The 22,770-nt window shown below is 43.1% G+C and overlaps 2 protein-coding genes across 6 annotated transcripts in view; one reads left to right on the top strand and one right to left on the bottom strand.

The window, feature by feature from the left end:
• The first annotated feature begins 2,278 nt into the window (after nt 1-2,278).
• Nucleotides 2,279-15,265, top strand: CLDN10 (claudin 10). Its single transcript, XM_058044918.1, has 5 exons — nt 2,279-2,498; nt 9,189-9,350; nt 9,515-9,596; nt 14,079-14,186; nt 14,895-15,265. Exons 1-5 carry the CDS (start codon nt 2,279-2,281, stop codon nt 15,007-15,009), a joined length of 687 nt encoding a protein of 228 aa, XP_057900901.1. The 3' UTR covers nt 15,010-15,265.
• The window catches only part of DZIP1 (DAZ interacting zinc finger protein 1), a 41,025-nt gene continuing 32,327 nt past the window's right edge, over nt 14,073-22,770 (bottom strand). Inside the window, exons 17-21 of one of the 5 annotated variants that reach the window (XR_009115991.1) lie at nt 22,175-22,377; nt 21,703-21,833; nt 17,819-17,990; nt 16,932-17,076; nt 14,073-14,179 (exon numbers count right to left, since the gene is read on the bottom strand). Coding sequence is in view for 4 of the 5 variants with exons in the window: in XM_058044914.1 (XP_057900897.1) it covers nt 16,994-17,076; nt 17,819-17,990; nt 21,703-21,833; nt 22,175-22,377 (589 nt within the window). In the remaining variant the exon portion in view is untranslated. Of the gene's footprint in view, nt 14,180-15,916; nt 17,077-17,818; nt 17,991-21,702; nt 21,834-22,174; nt 22,378-22,770 lie in introns of those variants that run through there. The other 4 variants (XM_058044914.1, XM_058044913.1, XM_058044916.1 and 1 more) reach the window with 4 other exon arrangements.

Genomic DNA, 22,770 nt, shown 5'->3' with positions numbered 1-22,770 from the left:
AAGTTTGGTTCTCCTGTACACTCAGGCCACTCCACAACATTCTGGATAAAACAGGGCTTACAAGGGAATGAACGTATAAATTAGCCCTGCTTGAAGGGTCCTTATGGGCAGGCAGAGAGTGGTTTTGAAGCTGAAATATTTTCATTTGTCCTAAGCCACCTGCCTGGGCTCAGCCTGAAGTCCCTGGCAGCAGGCAGGTGGCCCTCAGGGAGATGTGGATCCACGCTGCACATGGCAGCCAAGTCTGGCTCTGTTGGAAGCAGCGTGGTCTGGGAGAGCACAGATGGTTGTTGGACATCACAGCCAGAGGCCACGGCAGCTTCAGCAGGACTGCCCACCCTCAGCAGGGACACTCACCAGCCTCCACTCCTGCTGGCCCTCTGGGGAGCAGTGCCTCTGCTCTTCAGGAAAACCCTCCTCCTCTCCTTCCCAGACTCGGCAGCTCAGACTTAGGCCTAGAGCTGTTCTGGCTGTGTTCATGTCCTGTCCTTCAATACTCACTCCAGCCTTCTGGTTATTGCATGACAGCACACCCAAAAATTCTGATGTGCCCTGGCCAAAATTTGCCCAAATGCTGCTCCCTGGATTCACCAAGCAAAGCAGTGTTATCAACAAAACAATAGGTGACCTTCCCATGTCAAGAAACACAGTGACCCAAGTTTGGACTCGAGTCTCCTACCTCAGACTTAATTAGATCCTAGTTTATTGCTTGGATTGATCTATGTTACCAGGACCAACATAATTCCAGACTGCAAGATCTCAAAGCACTAATACTGGGAGAAATATTGAAAAAATCTTTTTTTCCTTTTTCCTTTCTGCTGCCATGCCCTACGATAACTAGATCATAATATCATGGAGATGGGACTTGGATCTGCAGTCATCCCAGTGTTCCAAAGTGAGCTCTGGCTACAGCCTGACATCACGGAGGAGGCTTCTTCAGGCCTTCTTCAGGACCCTGTTTCTTTTCCCTCCCGGGGAGAGAGGAAGGCATCTTGGCACAGAGGGTGAATGGAGCTGCAGCATGCCCCATGCCCAATGCTGCTGTGCAAACAAGCCTCCTGCCTGCTTTTCCCAGTCCTTCTTCCCTGCCAATGGAGGGAAGTGAGTCACCTGAAAGTCAGAGGGTACCAAGGAGGCAGAGAGCTACTGCGTCACTAAATGCGTCTGTGGACCCCCTTTTATCCTGCTGGAGCATTGACAGATCAACAAACACCCTGTTCCCACTGAGCTCTGACACACATCCAAAGAGGTACACCCACACCCAACTCTGAGATTTTTCTCCTTTTCCTTTTTTTTTTTTTTTTTTTTTTTTTTTTTTAATATATGTCTGTAAGGCGATTACATCCGGGTTTGTGTCCACACGGCAAAACCAAAGAGCATTCATCAGAAGAATAATGATGCAAATATGGCTTCTTATCCTCCAGTGATTGCCCATCTGGCAAAAAGGTTTAGAAAATGTAACAATAGTTTTGACATAAATAGGAGGAAAGTAAAGACCGGCAGTGTACTTTCCACATCAATGGCAAATACACTACTGATGTGGAAAGTAAACAGCTTCAAACGAGGAGAAACCACTGAGGATAATGCTCCACCTGTGAGCCGCAGGCTCGAATGCCACTGCATGAAAACAGAGGTAGAAAATCCCAAGTTCATCCCCTCACATTGCTATAACACGTATCAAACGCTGTATCACCTGTGGCTGGATAATATCAGGGGCCAGCTGAAATTCAGAGGACTAAAAAACCCTATTATGCATTTCAAAAGCTTTTGCCCCGTAGGAATATGGAGTGCTCACGGTCGGCACACCCGGATTGTCCAAGTATTCCTCGAAGCCACCTTTCTGGCGAGGCGCTTTGTGGGGAGGATGGCGCGGGGTCACAGGGAGAGAGGCGCAAACCCGCAGCTGTGAAGGAGATGCTGAGGACGCCCCTGTCCCGCTGCTGCCATCCCCTCGCGACCCCGCACGGGCACCTGCGGAGGAAGGGGGATCCAACCCCGCATTACAGACCCGCTGTTTGCTTTCGGGTCTGGCTCACTGGGCCAGCCGGGGGAGCGCCCCGCGGGCCGTGCGGGCTCCGTTCCGCGCACCCCGGGGCGACGCCGGGCCCGGGCGGGGCGGGGCCGGGCCGGGGCGATGCCGGGAGCCGCCGGTGCTCATTGGGCTGCGCGGCCGCCCCCGCCCCGCCCCGCCCGGCTCGGCCCGGCCCGGCTCGGCTCGGCTCCGCTCCGCCCGCCGCCGCCGGGATCCGCCGCGGCTCCCGCCGCTGCTGCCGGGCCCATGGCGAGCACGTCGGCGGAGATCATCGCCTTCCTGCTGACCATCTCGGGATGGGTGCTGGTGTCCTCCACGCTGCCCACCGACTACTGGAAGGTGTCCACCATCGATGGCACGGTCATCACCACTGCCACCTTTTGGGCCAACCTCTGGAAGACCTGCGTGACCGACTCCACCGGCGTCTCCAACTGCAAGGACTTCCCATCCATGCTGGCGCTGGACGGTCAGGCTCCCGCTGCCCCCGCCCCGATGCCACCTCCGGTGTCCCTGTACCCTCGGCCGGAGCTCCGGGGCCGGGCTCGGCGGGGCGGGCGGGCGGGGGCGGCGGGGACCCGGACCAGGCGGCTCCCCCGCGGTTCGTGGGCAGGTGCCCCCGTGTCCCCAGGCAGGTGGCAGCGGGCTGCCTGTGCACACCTGTGCAAGTGGGGTTTTTTGCCCCAAAAACCCATTAGCTGAGATTATATTTGGTGCCCGAGTGTCCGGTTTGGCCTCTCGTACTGTCACTACCTGCCTTTTTTCCCCATCCGAAAAGTGTGTGTGTGGATTTGACACAAGAATGCAGGCAGATTTTTCTTGCCGATTTATTTCCCGACTGTCGTGACATTCCTCTTTTTTATGGTTTTGCCAGCCGTGCAACGGTCGGTGGAGAAGAACAAGCCTTGGCGTCGTTTTGTTTTAATTAATGTTCCTCTGCTGGTTTTGCTAAGTGGTTATTAACTCAGGTGTAATTGCTTCATTGATAAATGACAGTGTGAAAGCTCGGGGCAGTCAGGGATGCAAAGGTATGCAGAAGGGATGCATAGCTTTGCTCAGCTTTAGGGCAGTGCTATTTTGAAGCAAAGCTAAGAGTTTTGCTATAGGGCTTGAAACCAAAGATTGAGTTGGTGCTACATTTCTTCCCTCATTAAGGGGAAACATTTTTGCCCTTTCAGGAAGCTGTACTGGGAAACTGGTTCACTGCAGGAAATCTTTAGAACTAAACTTTTAGTTGATAAATCCACACTGACCGTGGCTGGTAGAAACAGGAGAAGTGTGTCTGACATCAGTTTGTGGTTTCAGAAGTGGCTGTAAAGAAAGGGAGGAAAGGCTTCCAAAAATATGGCACCTTTCCTAAGTTTTTATAGTTATAAATGAATGCAAAATGCAGTGTTTCAGTGGCTTTGATAGTGACAAAAGATCATGCCTATTGTCCACAGTCTGGCAAGACATTCCCTTTGCACTGGAGTCTGAGCAGGTATTTTGGTGTAAAAGCTCTGTTTAAGAGGAAAGGAAGGTCTGTTAATCTAATCACTGACAGAGATTGATACTAATTGTAACAGGGATTAATATGAACATGACGTTCGTACCAATATCAGAAACCCTTTAACCTCTGTACGTAGAAAAGGCTGAAAGAGGCCGAGATACCAAAAGGAGGTAACACAGGCAGCCCTCAAGCACCACCACTGCAGGATGCTTCCCTCGGGGGCAGAAGGGCCGTTCCCAGACTTTATTTTGACCCAGCCCTGTGGCAGCAGAGGAATTTGCCAGTTCCTCTGAAGGGACAGGAGAGCTGGCTGGCCTCCACTGACATGAGTCACTCTGTGGCCTGTGTAATTTCCAGGACTGGGCAAGGAGCAGGGGTCTCTGCAGGCAGGCATGGAGTGATCGGTGGTGCGAAACCTTTTGGATCTCTTGAACCTATTGTTTAGCCATTCTTTTAGGTCTGGGCGAATCTGATTTTAAAGTAAGAAAAGCATAGTTACAAAGTATGAAGAATTTGGAACATTGAAATTTTCAAAAAGAATACAACACTTGACAGCAAGATCCTTTCCCTCCTTTCCCCCAAATGCTTGTGCACTGAAACCTTGTGTGTTGGGTAGAGTGTTCCACTTGGCCAAAGAATGAGTTTCTGAGGTGCATTGTGCACAGTGAAGGAGCCACCAGCTCATTTCAGACAGAAGTGAATCTGAAATGCACGTCTGGAAGGGCCCTGTCCCAGTCCTTCTGGTCAGGTTGTTTTTCAGTAGTAGAAAGTTCTTGGCTTCAGTGTTTCTCAACAGCATCTTTAAATGCTGTGGGGGCAGATTCTGGTACCCAGGCACAACGTGAATGGAAGGCAGGCTGGAGGGAGAGTGATGTACCACCACCCTCCCTGCCCCAGCACAGACCAGGCAAGCTGGGGGGGGTCAGAGGGGCAGCCACAGCAGTCAGGGGTGCTCTCAGGAGCTAGTGTTGCCCAGACTCCCTTCCTTGTGGTTTCAGGCTCTGCAGGGAGCCTGTCAGCAGCTGACTGTGGGTGTGTATGTCCCCTCTTCACCCTAACCCTTCCCCCGAGGGGAGTGCATTCAGGGCTGCGGTGTGTCACTCGTGGCTTAAAGAATTTGTGTCTCAACGAGTAGACAAGTCTGCCTCAGCCCTTGTCTAGCCTCTTCCTTCCCTCCTCTTCCCCTTTGCCCAGACTTACATGCCCAAGGTGGATCCCATTCCCTGTGACTGGGAATATGGGAACTTCCTGACTCCATCCTCAGGCGGGGGACTCAGAGTATACAAACAGGGCAGATCTCATTGCTGTTCTCAGGGACGTGTTTTTGAGCTGAAACAATAACCCTGTAAAGATATATGTAGTGACAATATGTTGGTCTCCTCAAAATGGTCGAGCATGACTGGAAAATTCCTAAAAATATTTCTGCTGTCCTAGGGAAATATGGCTCAGCTCCACTCCTTCCTCACAGAGATGGAAAGCATCTGCCTCTCAGAGCAGTTCCTCTTCTACAGAAATATTTTTTTTGGTCAAATTGGAAACCTCTAAGTAAGCTGGACTTCTTATCTTGAGAGACTGCTCAGGTTTCCAGGGGATCAGAGGCAAAGTGAGGGGGAGAGAAATCGGTGTGACCATGCTTTGAGGAACCTGGTCTATGTGAGGTGTCCCTGCCCATGGCAGGGGGTAGGAACCACATTACCTCTGAGCTCCCTCCCTACCCAAACCTCGATGACTCTGTGATTCTATGCCAAAGGCTGGAGTTCTCCTGTGGAGTGCAGGAGAAGTCCTTCCTTCTTCAGAAGCAGTGTCATAGTTCAGGTCAGGGGTGCTCAGGAGATGGTTCCTCTTCACCCTTGTTTTGGTTTCTGTCATGGAGTGGGCCTGGACTGTCCTGCCCAGCTTGCTGTGGGATGGCACAGCAGACTATCATGGCTTTCAGGTCATCACTCCACACGAGTGGCTTCCAGAGAAAATTGCTTGTGGTCCCCTTCCACCTTTTTGCATTCCTATAGAAGAAGCCAATTTGGCCAGCCCTCATTAAGTGCTGAGCCCTACATTCTTTACACAAGGAAAAATGCTCTTCCTGTCTGTGGGGCTTAAAGTCATTTTGGGTTTACTTTTTGTGCCATTGGTCATAGGTGGAAATTTACTGATGAAACCACCTCCCCCAAAAGAGGACATATCAGTTTCCATGTTTCCTACAGTGGATCTGATGACCTTTTGCAAGAACAGAGCTGAACAAAAATTCAATTATGAGCTAAAAGAGGGTATTAGAGCTTAGAAAGACATACAAAAGCAATGGGTGTGTACTTTTGGAAGGAATCTGTGCTGTATCTGTAAGGCTACCTCTTCACGTGATGTAGACTGCAAAATGCCACCAGAGGCATTTATTGTGAAAGTGGCAATCCCCAGAACTCTGCATATATAATTTTTTTCCATAGTGTCATATGATATGAGTACATGAATGCCTTCTAAGTCTTTGTAAGCATGAGGCAAGTGTGAGAGCAGTGAGGCAAGAAAGATAAAGCTCTAACAAGATTAATTTCAATGCAAGACAAAACACATTTGTTTGAAATGAAAAAACAACCAAACCCAAACAAAAAAAACAACCCACCTTGAAATAGGTTTCTCTTGGAATGCTGCTAAACATGACTTTATGAGCAATGCATGTTTGTCTGCTTGTCTGTTTAAAACACATGGCTTTTTGCTGCTTGGGAGCTTCATTGGGGTGGTTGGTATGTACATGACAACTTTCCTGCAGGAGCTGGTGCAAATACAGACAATAAATATTTAGAAAAGGACAGGTCTTAGTCTTGAGTGAAGGACTGTGAAAAAATAGACAGCTCCCTTTTTCATGCCTCTTCATCATTATAGAATCACAGAATGTTTTGGGTTAGAAGGGACATTAGAGACCATCTAGTTCCAACCTATCTACCATGGGTAGGGACACCTCCTACTAGTAAAGGTTGCTCAAAGATGATCCAAAGCTGCATCCAAACTTCAACACTTCCAGGGAGGGGGCATCCACAGCTTCTCTGGGTAACCTGTTCCAGTGTCTCAGCACCCTCACAGTAAAGAATTTCTTCCTAATATCTAAACTAAATCTGCCCTTTTTCAGTTTAAAGGCATTTTCCCTTGTCCTGTCACTACATACTCTTGTAAAAAGTCCTTAGGTTCTGGAAGGCTGCTGTAAGGTCTCCCCAAATCCTTTTCTTCTTCGAGCAGAACAAGCCCTATAAGTGTTGGTGCCCAATATAATCTTGCTTTCTTGAAAGCAAAAAAGAGGTTTAGTTCCTCTTACAGCCAAATGTTATACAGAGTTTGAATCTAGGATCTAAGCACTAGGAGGTTTGATTTGGTGAAAAGATTGATTTCAACCCTTCATGCTTCCTAATGCTCCAGTCAACCTCGTGGGACTACTAGACTTCTGCTTTTCCACAGTACTGGTGTAAATTGTTTTTTTTTTTTCCCTGTATTTTGGTTTAAAAATGTGTGCCAGTTGGCTGACTGCTCTGGTGAACTGAAACAAGCCCTACTATAGCTGGCCTGCCCAATTTGGTGAATTATTTAGTGAGAAAGGTTATTCATTCAGCAGAACTGAGCAGTCCTCCAGCTCATGCTGTTTATAATTGAAAATGATTTCTGAGTGAGTGAGTTAATTATTTCTTGCTGTCTCACTACCCTCTACCTATTTTAAAACTGTGTATTGACCTTCAGGAAAAACTGAATTTCAGCCCTGTGGTTACTAGCAAATGTTGGATATTTTAGTTGGGGTGAATATTTACTGGTTTTCCTAGGAGGTTCAGACATAAATAAAAGTTTAGAGGACCTCTGGGTAAACATGTTCATGGTTCAGCACTTTAATGTGTCAATTAGCTAACTAACACTGTCAATAAATTGGACCTGTCAGAAATAATAGCTTCCTTTCCACTCTTCATCTCGTGCTGTACCTGTCTGCTACAAGAAATACATTACACACCACCTAAAGCAGCATAAGCCAAGTTTTCCATGCCTATAGCAAAAATTAACAAAGCAAGGCTGCTGTCTTCAAACCCGAGTCTTGCACAAATCATTCTCTCTCACATTCCAACATGTGAGCCGTGTGACAGTCACACTTATGTCACTGACTGTGTCTTTCTTGAGCAGGTGGGCTACAGAAGCCTTACAGCTGTAAATGAAAGAAGTCTGTCTGTGGTGCCAGCAGAGGTAGATAAATACCAGTAGGTTGTGTTCACAGATGGGCAGCACAGCTCCCAGATCAGCAGGCCTGCTAAACGGGGTGTTATGTGCTACAAAGTTCTTTGTTGCTCAAAGCTGTGAATCAGTGCAGGATTTAAAACATTGTTCAAGCAGGGGGCGGTTGTCCTAGAGCTGATGTACCTTCGGCAGTGGCTAAAGGAGGTGGCACTAAGGGTAGCAGGCCAGGTGTCTGTGTTAGCCATCTGCATCCAAAGCCCTGCCAGCCAGACACAGACTTCTCCATCAGGAATGTATCCAGTCTCTGAGTCTCAGAAAACCCTTAGTGTCCACACATCCCGTAGAAAGGAATTCCACCGCTTCATTTTACAAACAAGCATACCTTTTGTTTTGAATCTGCTGCCTTCTGTTTTCATCAGATGTCCTCTAGTTCCTGCTTTAGTATATTGTTTTCTTACATATTAAAACTTTTATGCAGGGTTTGGTGGGGTTTTTTTGTTTATTTATTATTACATAAAATTTGGTGTAATAGGCAATGACAATGTGGTTTAGCTCTCAACATTTCCACCCACTGGAGATCAAAGCAAAAAGAATGAATGCCCTAATAGTGGGAGTTCATTTTCATTTTAAATGAGATGTAACAACAGGTTATGAAGAAAAACATCTTGTGATGGTTATTCAGCTGTGTAAGATTGCAGCGTTCCACCCCGTAAGCAGCGATATGAGATTATCACAGTCCTTCAATTACAAGATATTCTCGGAAGGGAGAAGAGGCCAAGCAGCCCATTGTCCCCTTGAAGGGTCCTGCCCTGGGATGTCCCTCTGGGAGCAGTCTCAGCCAAATTGTTTGTGGCTGAAGCCAGGTGCAAGCTGTTTGTCCAGGTTTAAGTATGGCAGTGATTTGCTTTATGCCAAGGGACTACTGCTGTCCATGGAGCTGAGTGCGTGGCTGACTTCCTTGCAGAATGAGGCCCTGCTGGGCAGATCCAAATCAAATCAGTGGCACATCCAGACAGGTCTAGGAAGGCTCAGGACCCCAGCCAGGGTCTCTGCTGCCACCCTCACTGCCAGCCATATTGCACCTGAGACACAACTGCACTGATGTAAGACTTGCTTTGAGTGCACTGCACTTAAAGGGTGGCTCTGCAACTTATGACCTGATCAGACCACGTGGAGTTGCTCTTCTAAACCTCGTGGGTATAACCTCTGCAGATGCTATACTCAGTGCCATGGGATAATATTTTGGAGCCCTGAGTGCCATAGTATGACTCTTATGAGCTGGGCACAGGTGATGATGCCCTGTGAAGGGCACACATCATCTGGAGGAACCCACTCAGTGGTAAAGTGATACTGTTCCAGCCAAAGCCTGAGTCCACTTGCAATAGTGAGTGCCTGATGCTGCACAGAGGGAGGGAAGGTGCAGCAAAACCTGTCATGGTCCCAGTTCTCATATTAGCCTTGCTCTTTCTCTCACAGGTTACATCCAGGCCTGCAGAGGATTGATGATCTCCGCTGTCTGTCTGGGCTTCTTCGGTGCCGTTTTTGGACTGGTTGGGATGAAATGTACAAAAGTCGGAGGCTCTGATCAGACTAAAGCAAAAATAGCTTGTCTAGCTGGACTGATTTTCATACTCTCTGGTAAATATACTTTATTTTTATCAGTTTGCATATTTGAAGTCATACCGGAGCCGCTTCTTTTCCGCAGAAACCCGTGCACAATCCTCCATGACTTCGTTGACTTCAGGGCCAGGCCCAAAGCTCTGCTGCCAGCTCCACTGAATGGTTTGTCTTATGCTTTTCAGGGTTGTGCTCTATGACTAGTTGTTCCCTGTATGCAAACAGGATTACGTCTGAGTTCTTTGACCCTTCTTTTGTTGCACAAAAGTAAGTACTTTCCTATACCCATAAATCTTTCGAACAAGTATTCCTTAGGTTTCCTACTGCACACCACAGCCTGTTTAGACAGAGAGCAGCTGCTTCTCCCCGTGGGCAGAGGAGGACAGTGGGCTGCAGTTTTATTTAACCACAATTTCTAACTGGAGCAACCAGGTGCTGAAATTCAATGAACGAACACTTTGCTGCACAGAGATGGCTCTGCAATCCGCGTGCCCACAGCTGGCAGGGCTGCTGGGGTTAATTGGGAATGGAGCCTGCCTGGATGCCAGAGGTGCAGCAAAAGGATTGCACAAGACACAGGGGCTCATTAGGTGCATCATTTGATAGGGAAGGGAGGAAAGTTTCCTGGAGCCTTCGACAGAAGGTGGCTTTGATAAATGTGTTGAGCACCACGCAATCCTGATTCCTCTTGAGGAGAGGTTTCTGCAGGCTTGGTGGAATTTTGCTGGAAGATTTTCAAATCCAGGTGACTGAAATTTGGATCATAAACCTCATCAAAACCCACGGTCTTTTAAGCATTAACATAAATACTTTGCCTATACCTGTAATTAAATTTAAGAGAGTGAGTATTCATAGAATTTTGGGATCCACACCAGAGATAATGAGCATCCCTGAAGACTTCCTTTAAAGCTGTGCAAATTCTGAGGATCTGCAAAAGCAATAATCCACAAACCAACGCTTGGATTTTGGATTGACATTCTTAACTACCAGGTCTGAAAATGTTGGCTGTAAATTATACCATCAGAGACTTTCATGTTTTGCCTTAATACATGATGTAAACTCTTTTTTAAAGGCAAGGATTTTAAAGTTTTCTTGGCAGTGATTCCAGAATATGCCAAACATTGGGTGTACATTTCTCTGGGACCCAAGTAAGGGATCAGTAAGGAGCCCTGACCCTTTACGTTTCACTTTGACAGAAAGAAAATAGTCTGAATAAATAACACTAAAGGGAATCTACATTTGAAGTAGGGTTGACACTGCTTTTCCTGAAACAGTATTAGTTTTGTATTAGTAGTCTTGTATTAGTTTTCTCCATGATTCCCCTATAGTTTCTGTTTATTTGATGTAGAGAAGACAGGCTTGAAAGGCCACCAAAAGAAAGGAGGATGTGAGGTTCTTGGAAGAAAATGGAGCCTGGCTATATAGACATCAGGCTTACTGTTCTTAGTGAAAAATACCATGATTGCTGCCAGAAGTCCTTTTCCTACACTGTATTCCTACCCTTGTCTGCTACAAAAAAGCAGCCAGACCTTAGGGTGGAATTTTACTGTGAAGGAATGAGAAATCCAGTTTAAATATTGAAATAACGGTAGTAAAATATCCTCTCCAGAAATTACCTTTTTTTTGTGGGACAACCAGCATAGCTCAGCTGCAGGCAGACATAATCATGATCGCAAAGATAAAGACAGGGAGGAAATACTGAAATTTTAATTTGAGTTGTGCACAATGCACGTAGCTCATGCAGTGACCTTGCATCAGACTGAGCTAATGGTGGCATTCAGCTCCTTCCTCTCTAAATTGATGCAAAATTTCCATTTTGTTGCCATCTTCGAACCCTTACTTTTTTATGCATTGCAGGCACATTTAAAATGTTTGCTGGTATATTGTGGAAATTTGGAATTGTCTCTTCACTGAGAGAGGGTTCCAACCTTTTGCCTTTTACTACACATTTCCCTCCTGAAGTTATTCTGGCAGCGCCAAAGACAGGCTTGAGATACTGTTAGTGGGAAACAAATGGCACAAGATATTCAGCACCTTGTGGCAACCATCAGGATTTCCCTCCAGCCTTCTTTACTATCTTTAATTTAAATTATCTGACTAACTTCTCATATAGGCATTGATATGCAATTGAAAATCTTGAGTTTTCCTCCTAAGTACTAATATAAATCAGAAAGGTTGTTCTCTCTGTTTGAAGATGTGGAAGAAAGACCTATCAGGACAGCTCTGCAACTCATTAACCTGGCAGTGTGGCAGTCCCCCAAGCAGGGCCATACTGTTTAATCATGGTATAGTAACAAGTGTTGCTTCAAAAGGTCAAATAATGCCAACTACAAAGGCCATGTCTTCTGTCCCAGCTAGTAGGTAACACTCGGGTACCCCTTTTCTACCCAGTTATATCAAATATAGTCAGGATTTCTTTTCTGTACAATTGAAGAGTTTCAGGAAGGGAAGATAGCGCCTGGTGTCCTTAAATCCCTCAGCCTCTGGTCAACAATTTTGTGTGGTTAGATAAAAACATGGAAGCTTGTGTTTCCCACTTTCTGGGCAAATGGTCTTGGCAAATAAGTTGTTACTGCAACAGCCATCCTGGATCTTGGTCCAGCTCTGTTCTCCAGCAGTGTGGTGATCTGCATCAACTTCTGTGGGGAGCCTAGTCCTGGTCCTTGTATCTTAGGTGTGCTCTGGCAGTCCTGGAGGGATGGAGGGGTCCCCATGAGGGGGCTTACCTCACATCTGAGCTAGTCCCTCTGATCTGCTTTTACAGGTCAATGAAAGAAATGCCTTAAGAGTGTTTTACAGGTGCACTTTGTGTGTATTTCTTGCATGTTGAATATAATGGGATCTTAGGTGATGAGCTCCGATGTAGATCTCTGTTTCTAATCAGAGAAACCCCCATCCTCGGAGAGACACAAATCTCCTTGAGTCATGTGAAAACTCTAGCAAGGTTGTTGGAAATGTGAGCATAATTCAAATTAAAACTTTACAGGTTTGACAGATATTTAAGTGAAACAGGAGTTTTCCAGGGTGGAAGGAGCTATGGTTCCCAGCAGTTTAAATTGCGGGTTAGGTCTGTAAGCTCCATGCTGGTGTTGAGGAATGGTTCTGAGGCAGAGTCAGTTTATTTCAGCTTGAGCTTGGTGTCTCCAGAGAGGGAGCCTGAACAAAGAAATCCCTGGGTCTTTATCCCCTCACAGTCTGAGGGGATCTGATCCTCATGGGCTCTTCACGGATCTTGCATGTGCCTCCTGGTCCAGTGATGATTTATGGTCTGGAATCTTCTAACACCTCACTGGATTGTTCTTGTGTGTTTCTCCAGTGCCCTTTTGTAAAGATACAAGTTTTTCAGAACAGCTGACAAGTATTTTCAGTTAGGTATTTTGGTAATGTGGAATTAGGGCCTGTGCACATGGAAATGTTCACAACTAGCTGAGAAGTGCAGCTACACAGTGTTGCAGTTGCACAGGCAGGCTGTCAAGCAGGGGCTTTTATTTGGCTGCCTCACCACAGTTTACAACAAATCAATTTAGTAGCATCTGCTTGAACGCACAGACTCCTGGTTGGTAACTGTGGCTGGAGCAGGGCCTGTGTTTCCGTGCAGGATCCTAGAAGTCTGGAGAAGATAAATGTCTCCTTAAGGAGAAACTGCAGCAGAGAAAGAGCAAGAGACACACAAGTGTTTTCTAAAGGTGAGGAATAGGAGACTCTGGAGACTGTTGGCCTGCAACCTAATGCAGGTCATCCTTAACATGCTTTAAGAGTGGTACTCAGGCAGAGAGCTGGGGCGTGGAGCAGACAAGGAGCATCCATGGTTTTGCTGCTTGTCTTGAAGCTTCAGCACTGAGGGGAAAGAAAAGAATCTCTTCCAAATGCCCTTCCTTCCCTTCATTTACTACTGTTGATTTAGAAATGTGGACTTAGTGGGAAAATGCTCCTGAAGCACCCCTGTCTCCTCTCAGAGACAAAGGGAGCAGTTCCTGGCAGCAAACAGTTTGTGGCTGGCTGAGGCAGCAGAGGGAACCATTGCTGGTGACTGAGAACTCTGCCCATGGAGGTGCTGGGAGCAGTTTCTTCCAGATAGAATCCAGCCACAGGGACTAGAGAAGGAGAAAGATGCTGGAACATGCACCTGTGTGTGCAAGTGCTTATACCAGACACACCTGTGTATGTATATGCATATGTTGCATACATATACATCGCATGTGTTTCCATATGTATATTATGCATATGTACAAACCCTCATGTTTTAAGCAGGCTGGTGTGTGGATGATGAGGGATGGAGGCAGACAGATCCTGAGAGCCAGAGGGGAAACTTAAGGAGAGTTGTAGGCAGAATTTGTAGTCTCTGGCCCAGCAAAAGCCCCAGTCCAGTTTGGTTTGGGAGCCAACAGGAACAAAACTGAAATGGAGGAGCTGGAGCTGTAAACAGGCCACAGAATGACATAACCCCAGAGCAAAGCAATCCAGGAGGAGATGCACAAAGGCCAGACCTAACCCTAACCTTAACCCCAGTTGAGCAGGGAGAGAAGCACTGCCCAGCTGTACTGCGGGGAGAGAGTTTGCCTTCTGAGTCAGAAGGAAATAATGAAAAGAACGTTGGTGAATGGCAGAGCTGCTGATTTTGTGGTGAATAATTTATGTGTCAATGGATAGTTATTCAAGAAAAATATGGTATTTAGTTATTTTATTCTGGAAATAACCCTCTTAAATCCATGCTCTCTTTTGTTAAATACATTTATTGGCTTCTTGTAGGTATGAATTAGGAGCAGCTTTGTTCATTGGATGGGCTGGAGCATCACTCTGCATAATTGGTGGCATTATATTCTGCTTCTCAATAGCTGAAAACAGTAATGCTGCAAGGTAAAACACAAACTTTACTTAGTGAAAGAAATCAATACCTCTGCATTTTTACCTGCTATATGTATGCAGTTTGATTACTGTTTCAAAACACTTTGTAGTGAGATTCTGAAAAAGATTGTGTGGATAAAAGAAAGTAAGGGGATGTAAGGCTAATGCTTTGTCCACCATTAAAGAAAAGCTATTGGCTCAGAACAAATACTTTTGATACATATATATATATATGTTTCATAAATTTACTACAGCTGCAAAACAGTACATTCACTGATGTAGGAAAAGTGGTCAGGTGGCTTTACAGGCATGAATAGACAAGTTTCTTTGATGTCAAATCATCAGAGCTAGTGGTGGTGGCAATGGGACCTCCAGCAGCTGAAGAGGGGTGATAACAAAGAGGAACAGCTGTAGAGAATAACTATTCACCTAGGGTCTGCCACAATTGAAATTATTTCATCATTAGGCCCTAATTTACTTAGCTGTGATGGAGAGATATGTGTTACAGGAAAGTGTAAAGACAGAGGCAAAGAGATAGCTGGAGTGGCAATGTTTAACTAGAATGGAACCACACAGAGTAGGAATGTGCCACCTTCCCTGAAATTTGTAGGTACATTGCCTACAAATACATTTCTTCTGGCTTTATTACTAGAATGCCTGGATGCAGAGATGCCACCTGTCTGTGGGAAGTGCTGTAAATGATTGTTTTTTTCTCTTCAGGAGGGGGTATGCCTATAATGGAGCCACATCTGTGATGTCTTCTCGTACAAAGGTGCACAACAGCGTCCCTGACAAAAGCCCACCCAAGCACTTTGACAAGAACGCCTATGTTTAGTTGCACTGTTGGAAGACTCAAAGCGTTTTTAAATGTGATTTTGTACGTTTCATTCAGAGTGATTCCCCCTACCCCAAGCCCTATGTACTTACCACTAAGACAATGACTTTTAAAAATATTAACTTGCAGCTTTTTACATACTGATGTAAATTTTATTATATAATATTTGAAGATTGATGTTGGTATTGTAAAGTTTATACCTGGAAATCATGAGCTGATGTTGCATTCTTGAAAAAAAAAATAAACGAGGTATTTACTAATTCAGTTTGTCATGTCAGCTGCTTATGGGAATGGCATCATACACACTGTATTGGCATCCTGCGGGTCAAAAATTCAGCTAGTGTTTTTTCTTTGTCTATCATGGAATGTGATGACTTTTGAGGGAGTATTTGTACAAGTCAATAAATGAGAACAGAGATTACAAATGATCACAAAATGCTTTCTAGATTGAGTCCCTAAAATCAGACACAAACTCAGTTTTTTTGTGAAGTTTAAACTGATGGACCGGTGGAATTTCAATAAAAGCTGGTTATTTTGGGACAACAGTGTAAATATAAAAAATGAACAGTCCTATTTAATAATGGCACAGTATAGAAAAGGTTTTGTATCTGATATTTTCTAAATTACATTCAAACTACAAAGTCAAGGTTCTTTTTGTTTTATGTTATTTTTGTACTTCATTTAAGTAGAAACACTACTGTGTTTTTTTAAAGAAGGCAGCCAATATGGACAAAGCAGAAATGTCAAGTACTTCTGCCATGGCAGGTTAGTGCTTTCATTACTGTGGCTTGACATTGTGATTTTTTTTCCAGTTGTTGTCCTTTTATGCTAACAAAGACTGAATTCCAATACAAAAAAACCCACAACAAACCAACTTCCCCATATAGGAGGCATTTAATGATGATTAGTTTTAGAGCTGAGGCTTTTTTCTTTTCATTTAGTGTTTATTGTAAACCATGGTAGAAACGTAATAGTTTAATACATGGACATATTTTCTTTAAAATGTTGACAATTTTATATAAAGTTCATGATAAAATATAAAAAATATGCATTAAAGATTGTATAAAGAAATACTCTGCAGTATATTCTGTTCATTGGTTTCTTGCAAGACCAGTTTCAATCTTTAATGTAAACATTAGAGGCAAAATCTTCACCTCAGAGAAATGTAAGAGACTTTCACCACTGAACTCATGAGTGTGCTGGTTTTGGCTGGGGTAGAGGTAATTTTCTTCACCGTGGCTGGTATGGGGCTGTGTCTTGGATTTGTGCTGGACACAGAGTTGGTAACAGAGATGTTTTTGGTATTGCTGAGCAGGGCTTGCACAGAGCCTTTTCTGTTTTTCATACCACCACATCAGTGAAGACTGGGGGTGCACAGGAGGTTTGGAGGGGACACAGGTGGGACAGGTGACTCGAACTGACCAAAGGGATATTCCAGACCATGTGACATCATGCACAGTATATACAGTGGGGGGAAAAGGAGGAAGAGGAAGAATTTGTATTGTCTTTTGTCTTCCCAAGCCACCATTACATTTGATGGGGCTCTGTTCTCCTGGGATGGCTGAACACCTGTCCACCCATGGGAGCAGTGAATTAATTCCTTGTTTTGCTTTGCTTGTGTGTGTGGCTTTTGCTATCAAACTGCCTTGATCTCAACCCACGAGTTTTCTCACTTTTACTTTCAAGTCTCTCCCCAGTTCCACAGGTGAGGGAGTGAGTGAGTGGCTGCGTGGGGCTTGGCTGGCGTTAAACTGCCACAAAAAGAAAGAATGACTTTGTTTCCAAATACACATGGCCACTAATGCATATTTCAACATTCTTTTTCAGAGTCAGACTGAAAGACACAAGAGCTCTGTAAACAGTATTCCTTGTTATTACAGGACCAATTAGAGAAGTTACTGGGAAACATTTGATGTTTTCACCTGCATTTTGAACCCCAGCAGAACCCAAAAGCAGGACCTCCAATCAATCAGGAATGGAACAATTATATGTCTGAAGAATCACTCCAGTCTGTTACAGTGACTAAGCTGCTTTTTAGCGTGCTTGTATTATCAGCTTCATGAAGGCCTTTTAAAACAAACAGACAGAACAATTAATAGTTATTAATACTCTTTTGGGGATATTTTTACTTTGCATTTGTCTATAAAATAAAATGACATGCTAGGTGAGCAAATACCTTTGGGCTTCAGGAAGCCCCAAATTGCAACCAGTAAGCAAATGACAAGAGTTGATAATATGGAGATTGTTTCCCTCACAGAAGACAAGGCACAGTACAAGCAGTCAGTGCCAACCTTACCTTCCCTTCAAAAATAACCAGAAGTATCCTTATGTAACTGACACAGCTTTAACCTTTACATACATTGAAATGTAAGGGTTAAAAATTACTATATAAATTATATATAAGATTGAGGCTTTTGCTTTAGCACTAGTTCAAATATTTATCTCAGCCTGGTTAGTCAGTTAGATTGTTTGAACAAACCTGAAATGTTATTTTTCTCAAGACAAAGTGAGTTCCCTTCTCTCTTAAATTTGGGAAGAAAAAAAACCTCAGATGATTAATTTTTAAGATGACGTTGAAGTCTGATAATATTATGGTTTAAAATCTCAAATTTAAGTTGGTATTTCTGTGTATTTATGTGTGTGTGTGGTTTATGTACCACTAAGTATCATAAAAACATTATATAGCAAGAAACCAAACACAAAGGTTCTCTTGTTCTTTTCTTACAAAACACCATCTATTGAATTACAATGTGTCATACACTGCACTGAATCCTCCTCTAGGTGGGTCAGTCCCTTATGAACACATTACCTTCCTCCTTTGGTGCACTCTTCTTGGGAAGGCCCCAAGCATGAACCACAGATGCAGCACTGGGCTCGTTTTTCTGAACTGTCATTGCCTTCTGAGCTCTGTTCTCTTTCATCAATAAAATGTCTTCTTCTACTGATGAAATATCCCAATCATCTTCATCAGCTTCTGCGAGCTAAGAGGGACAAGAAAAAACAGGCATTTTTCCTTTGTCTGTTCAAGCTGTGCTGAGTTCTTTCCTAAACTCAACAATGTGAAACTGCTCAAGGAGAATGCACTGGCATGTGGCCTTTATGAAATCTATCATCAGAGTTTTAAAATCTACATTAATTCAATTACCTAAATTATATTAATTCACTGTTATCATTCTGAAACTAAAAGAGGCTTGGGTGTTTTGTTTTTTTTTTTTAAGTCAGAAACTGCAAACATTTTAAGTTCTGCCAGTTCTGTATTTGGCATAAACCTCTGTTTTCAGGTATTATATGCCAGCCTTAAAATAGGATTATTTTTTCTGGGATATTCCAGCGAGATGAAAGTCATTTAAGCATTAGAATGTAGACTACTTACATGAAAACAAAGACATGACATGCAAGGTGGCAGTTTACAAGCATTCTACAGTCAAACTAGGGAAAAATATTGCAGTAAAGGCCTTTTCAATTTAAACCTAATTTATTTAAAGATAAAATTAAATAATGAACATTTTAAAAACTGCATGGTGCTCAAACTTTAAATACACATTCCCCTCAAGGCTCAGTGTCAGCATGTACAAGCATATTTTAATTAAGTGGTGGATTTGTATACTAAGTTCACAAAATGAGAGTCAATTCAGACAGATGAACCTGAAGGCAATGAGTCCATGGTCCCCCTTACCTCATCTGCCTGAAAACTGAGTATCTTCATTCAGCTTTAGTGAGAAGAGCTACAGCATTTCCCTATTTTTCAGTCAAATGTGGTTCGATGGATTTGAGCTGTTTTTAGAGCTAACTGTGGAAAACAAACAATGTTTTCTCCCAAAGCTAAAACCTTATTTCACTGGAGTATTACAGTATTACAGTATTACAGTAAGGATTTAGATGGTGCTTCCATTGCACAGAAGGAAGGTTCAGATGCTATTAGAAAGCAATGTAAGGTATGTATATGCTAGAGAAAAATCAACAAATATGAACATGTCGTGTGTCTCAACAGTGGGTAAGAGACTCCAGTACTGCTTATCTTGCAACATAACTCCAGTTCAACATTGCAAACTGTTTTTCAAAAACTGACAGATCTGCTCAGTGTGCTGTATTATTAACATACCAGAATTCACTATTGCGCTGTTTCAAATGATCTGCATTTGGAGGGTGTGGTAATGGGAAAGTCAGTCACAAATATTGAGAAATGCTGGAGGAAGAGTTTCCTCGAACATTCAAGAAGTCCCAAACGATTGTTAAAGTAAAAAATGGAGATAAACATGTCAACTTCCAACAGAATTCAGTTTTGATCAAGTGTAAATACATGGCACCAATCAAAACTGCTGAACAGTTTTATTAACTCAAAGACTTATATAAAGACATCTACATTAAATATATAAATATGGGCATAAATATATGCATATAATTACCAAAGTATACAAGATGGTTCTTCTGTAAAGACTGCAGAAAAAAAGCAGCACTGCCTGCCCTGGTTTCATAAGTATGGCATTCTGAACTCATGGTGTCCATACAGGATACATCAGGGACACAATGTATTCTAAATGAATCATAGCAACAATATTTTTCATAAAGTGATGGAAAGATGTGGGTTGGAAGAGATTTCAAAGATCATGCAGTTGAACTTCCCCATGATAGCCAGGAAAACCTTCCACTAGACCAGGTTGCTCAAAACTCCCTCCAACCTGACCTTGAACACAGGTTACCCCCAAAGAAACTGTGGATGCCCCATCCCTGGAAGTGTTCAAGGTCAGGTTGGAGAGGGTTTTTAGCAACCTTGTTGCCATCCATAAGCCAATTCTACAGAGGCCTATTGTTATTTGTCATGTATGCTCTACTGCTTGGGAAACTTTTCTGCTGTATTTACAATGCTAACAAAACTTCAGTCTGAAGCCTATACTTTTTTAACCATTTCCTAAAAACCCTCTAACTTTATAAATGCCAACAAGTGCCTCCCCACCCTCAGAGTAAAGAATTTATTCCCAATATCTAATCAAAACCTACTGGCTTCTCATTATAGTCTAATTTTCTGTCTGTTCCATGATCTCTCTAGGCACAAAAGTAAGATTAACAGGCCAGTAGGTAATTCCACGGTTCTTCTTCTTACTTTTTTTTTTTTTTTAATGGATTTATTTTCCTCTTTTCAATCAGAGACTACACTCAGCTGCGATGACTTTTCAATTATTATGGAAGAATGGCTTGGCAACTATAACAACCAATTTCCTCAGGACCCTGGGAAGAATCTCACTGGGTCCCATGGATTTATATAAGTTCAGGCTACTCTGGGGGTCTCAAACTCAACCTTCTACCACAATAGGAGGGATTTCATTCCCTCAATACTTGCCTTAAGGTTCAGGGGCTTGAGAGATGTGGGAAGGGAGATTATCAATGAAAACCATGGCATTTTTAAAAGATAGGTTTTGAGATTTATTTTGCTACAGGTCTTTGCCCTTGAAGCCTAGATTCCTGAACACAATGGCTCACCATCTAAAGATCCCTACAAAATCATCCTGCCAGTTTAACTGTGAGCACTTTGTGTTCTTGAAAAATCTGACACTACAAAGAATTTGGAAATAATGCTAGATAAAAAATTGCACTGTAATAGTCATGTCTGCGTTGATAATCTTGAGTCTGGTGCAATTTGCAGCACCCACACAGTCAATGGACAACTTAGGTGTCATCAATGGCAATTACAAGGACACAGGCTAAATGTGATTATGCCATCCTCATGGCCAAAGTTGATTAGGACAATCACTCCTTTCTGGAAAATGAAATAGAAGTGTCACCGTTTCTGGGGGAGTGATGAGTTTCAGACTTAACTCACAATCAGGAAGCCCTAGGGTATCAGTTTTTTCATGGATAACAGGATTCTCAGTAATTATTATTTGCTAATTCAGTGAAAAAATATTGTACTGAGTGCTAGAACTAGTACCTCCCTGTCTACTTCAATTTAGTAACAACTACTCAAACTGAAATAAAATCACTATCTGCTGTTGACTTCTCATTTGGAGTAACTTTTGTTCCTTTTAAAAACTGTTCAGACAAAGACCCCAAATTGCAGCAGAATGGTTTACCAATTATAGAACTCTAAACTGAGGAGAAGACCAGGATGTTAGGAGCCTGAGGGGTAAAAAATCCATTGTGTTTGTGTTCTGCTGGTGAACACAGGCCATGCTCAATGGGCAGCAACAGATCTGACGCAGTCTGAAAGCAGTTAGTGATTGTGGATTGATGCAGAACAAAGACCAATGGCATTTGTCCTCTCATTAAAATGTATTTAAGAAACCCATATTAGATAAAGCTCTAGACATAATGTTTTTAAATATTAGATAAGCAAATTCCTTTTTTCCTCCATCAAAACAAGACACTAGGAAAACAAGTGAAGGAGGACTCTCTATGCTGCTGGAATAGAAGATAAGAATGATGCCATGCCCAAACTTTGAGCTGTACTGATCCAAACCAATCAAGGTATAAGGTAAAAAAGCACTGTGGATGAAATAACTTGCCACTGGTCCCTTGCTAGCACTTTTCTATACACCAGTGCAGGTGTACCCAAAAAGACTACTTAGCTGTTATTCAAAAGCTATCTTGGAAAATTAAGTTCTTTGTTGCATCAAGATGATTTCAGCGTGAAAAAAAATTCAACATACATATAGTTCAATTACTGAATGTAATAATGCTGCATATTAAAAGTGATACCTTTTGTTCTTTCACTCCTTCTTTCTTAGTAAATGCCTGTGCAACATTAATTCCTCCAGCTGGTTTGTTCTTACTTCCATGGTTAGAAAGACTCTCTCCAACTTGTTTAGTCAGTTTTTGAATAACTGTTGCTAAAATTCAGAAAAAAATTAAATTGACAGTTTCCATTCGCAAGGAGGGACTTTACTGTAAACCCTCTAGAAATTTTCCACAAAGTAAAAATAAATAAAAGATGTCTCTCTGAGACAAAGATTGTGTCTCTTCCTGCATTTATACAGAAGAGCATGATACACATCTTTAAGTAATGCATTAACAGAAATACATTAGCAAAAACATGGTGTTTACCTATAGATATATACACTCAAGACTAGGTAGTCTGCCTTCACTATGTTTTCTAACACAAAAATATTACCATGAAATACAAAATCATGCACAGCTGTTACAACACCCATATACAAATGCAGTGAAAAACCTTTAGAAGTTTTGGCAGGTGTTCCAGTTTCTTGAGGTCCATTTTCCTCCCTTCCACCCCCATTGCTTTTGCCAAAAGGCTTCTGAAAAGCATGGACGATGCTGCTTGATGGTTTTGACTGCTTTTGCAATGCCTCTGGTGCTACATAAGACTGTTTCATATCATCTTCATCAGCTTCTTCCTCTGAACTGAATGGTGGTGTTCTAAGGAAAACCACATGCAACATGAGCACTTACTGGGTTTTCAGTGCATGCATCAACGCATACATGTTTAGGCTTCCTTGCATTTTCCTTTCCAATAATGTGCATTTTTCCTAGTGCAAAATGACAGAATCTCCCCTAAATTTTAACTATTTAAAAGAAAAAATTAAAAGAAATCACGCTGCTAATTAAATTCAGAAAGTTATCCCAAATGCTCTCTTACACACACATGGCTCTTTCCATTTACGCAACCATCTTTACAAAACAAGAGACCAATATAAAACAAGTCTTGCCAGGCAAACACAGATGGGCTTTCATGGATCAGCAGGTACAGCAAATTTCAGGGTCAAGGAATCTGTGCCACAGAAAGTCTCTTGTGACAACAGTTAGATGTGG

Source organism: Melospiza georgiana, chromosome 2 (genome assembly GCF_028018845.1).
Source record: "Melospiza georgiana isolate bMelGeo1 chromosome 2, bMelGeo1.pri, whole genome shotgun sequence".
Taxonomy (NCBI): domain Eukaryota; kingdom Metazoa; phylum Chordata; class Aves; order Passeriformes; family Passerellidae; genus Melospiza; species Melospiza georgiana.
The sequence above is the reverse complement of the archived record's forward strand: the minus strand, read 5'-3'. Positions and strand labels throughout refer to the sequence as shown.

What these genes read in the sequence shown, in the direction of transcription:
- CLDN10 (XM_058044918.1), top strand. Translation starts at nt 2,279, where the DNA reads ATGGCGAGCACGTCGGCGGAGATCATCGCCTTCCTGCTGACCATCTCG. An exon ending in ACTGATTTTCATACTCTCTG is followed by an intron (nt 9,351 to 9,514) that starts GTAAATATACTT and finishes TATGCTTTTCAG; the next exon opens with GGTTGTGCTCTATGACTAGT. An exon ending in GAAAACAGTAATGCTGCAAG is followed by an intron (nt 14,187 to 14,894) that starts GTAAAACACAAA and finishes TTTTCTCTTCAG; the next exon opens with GAGGGGGTATGCCTATAATG.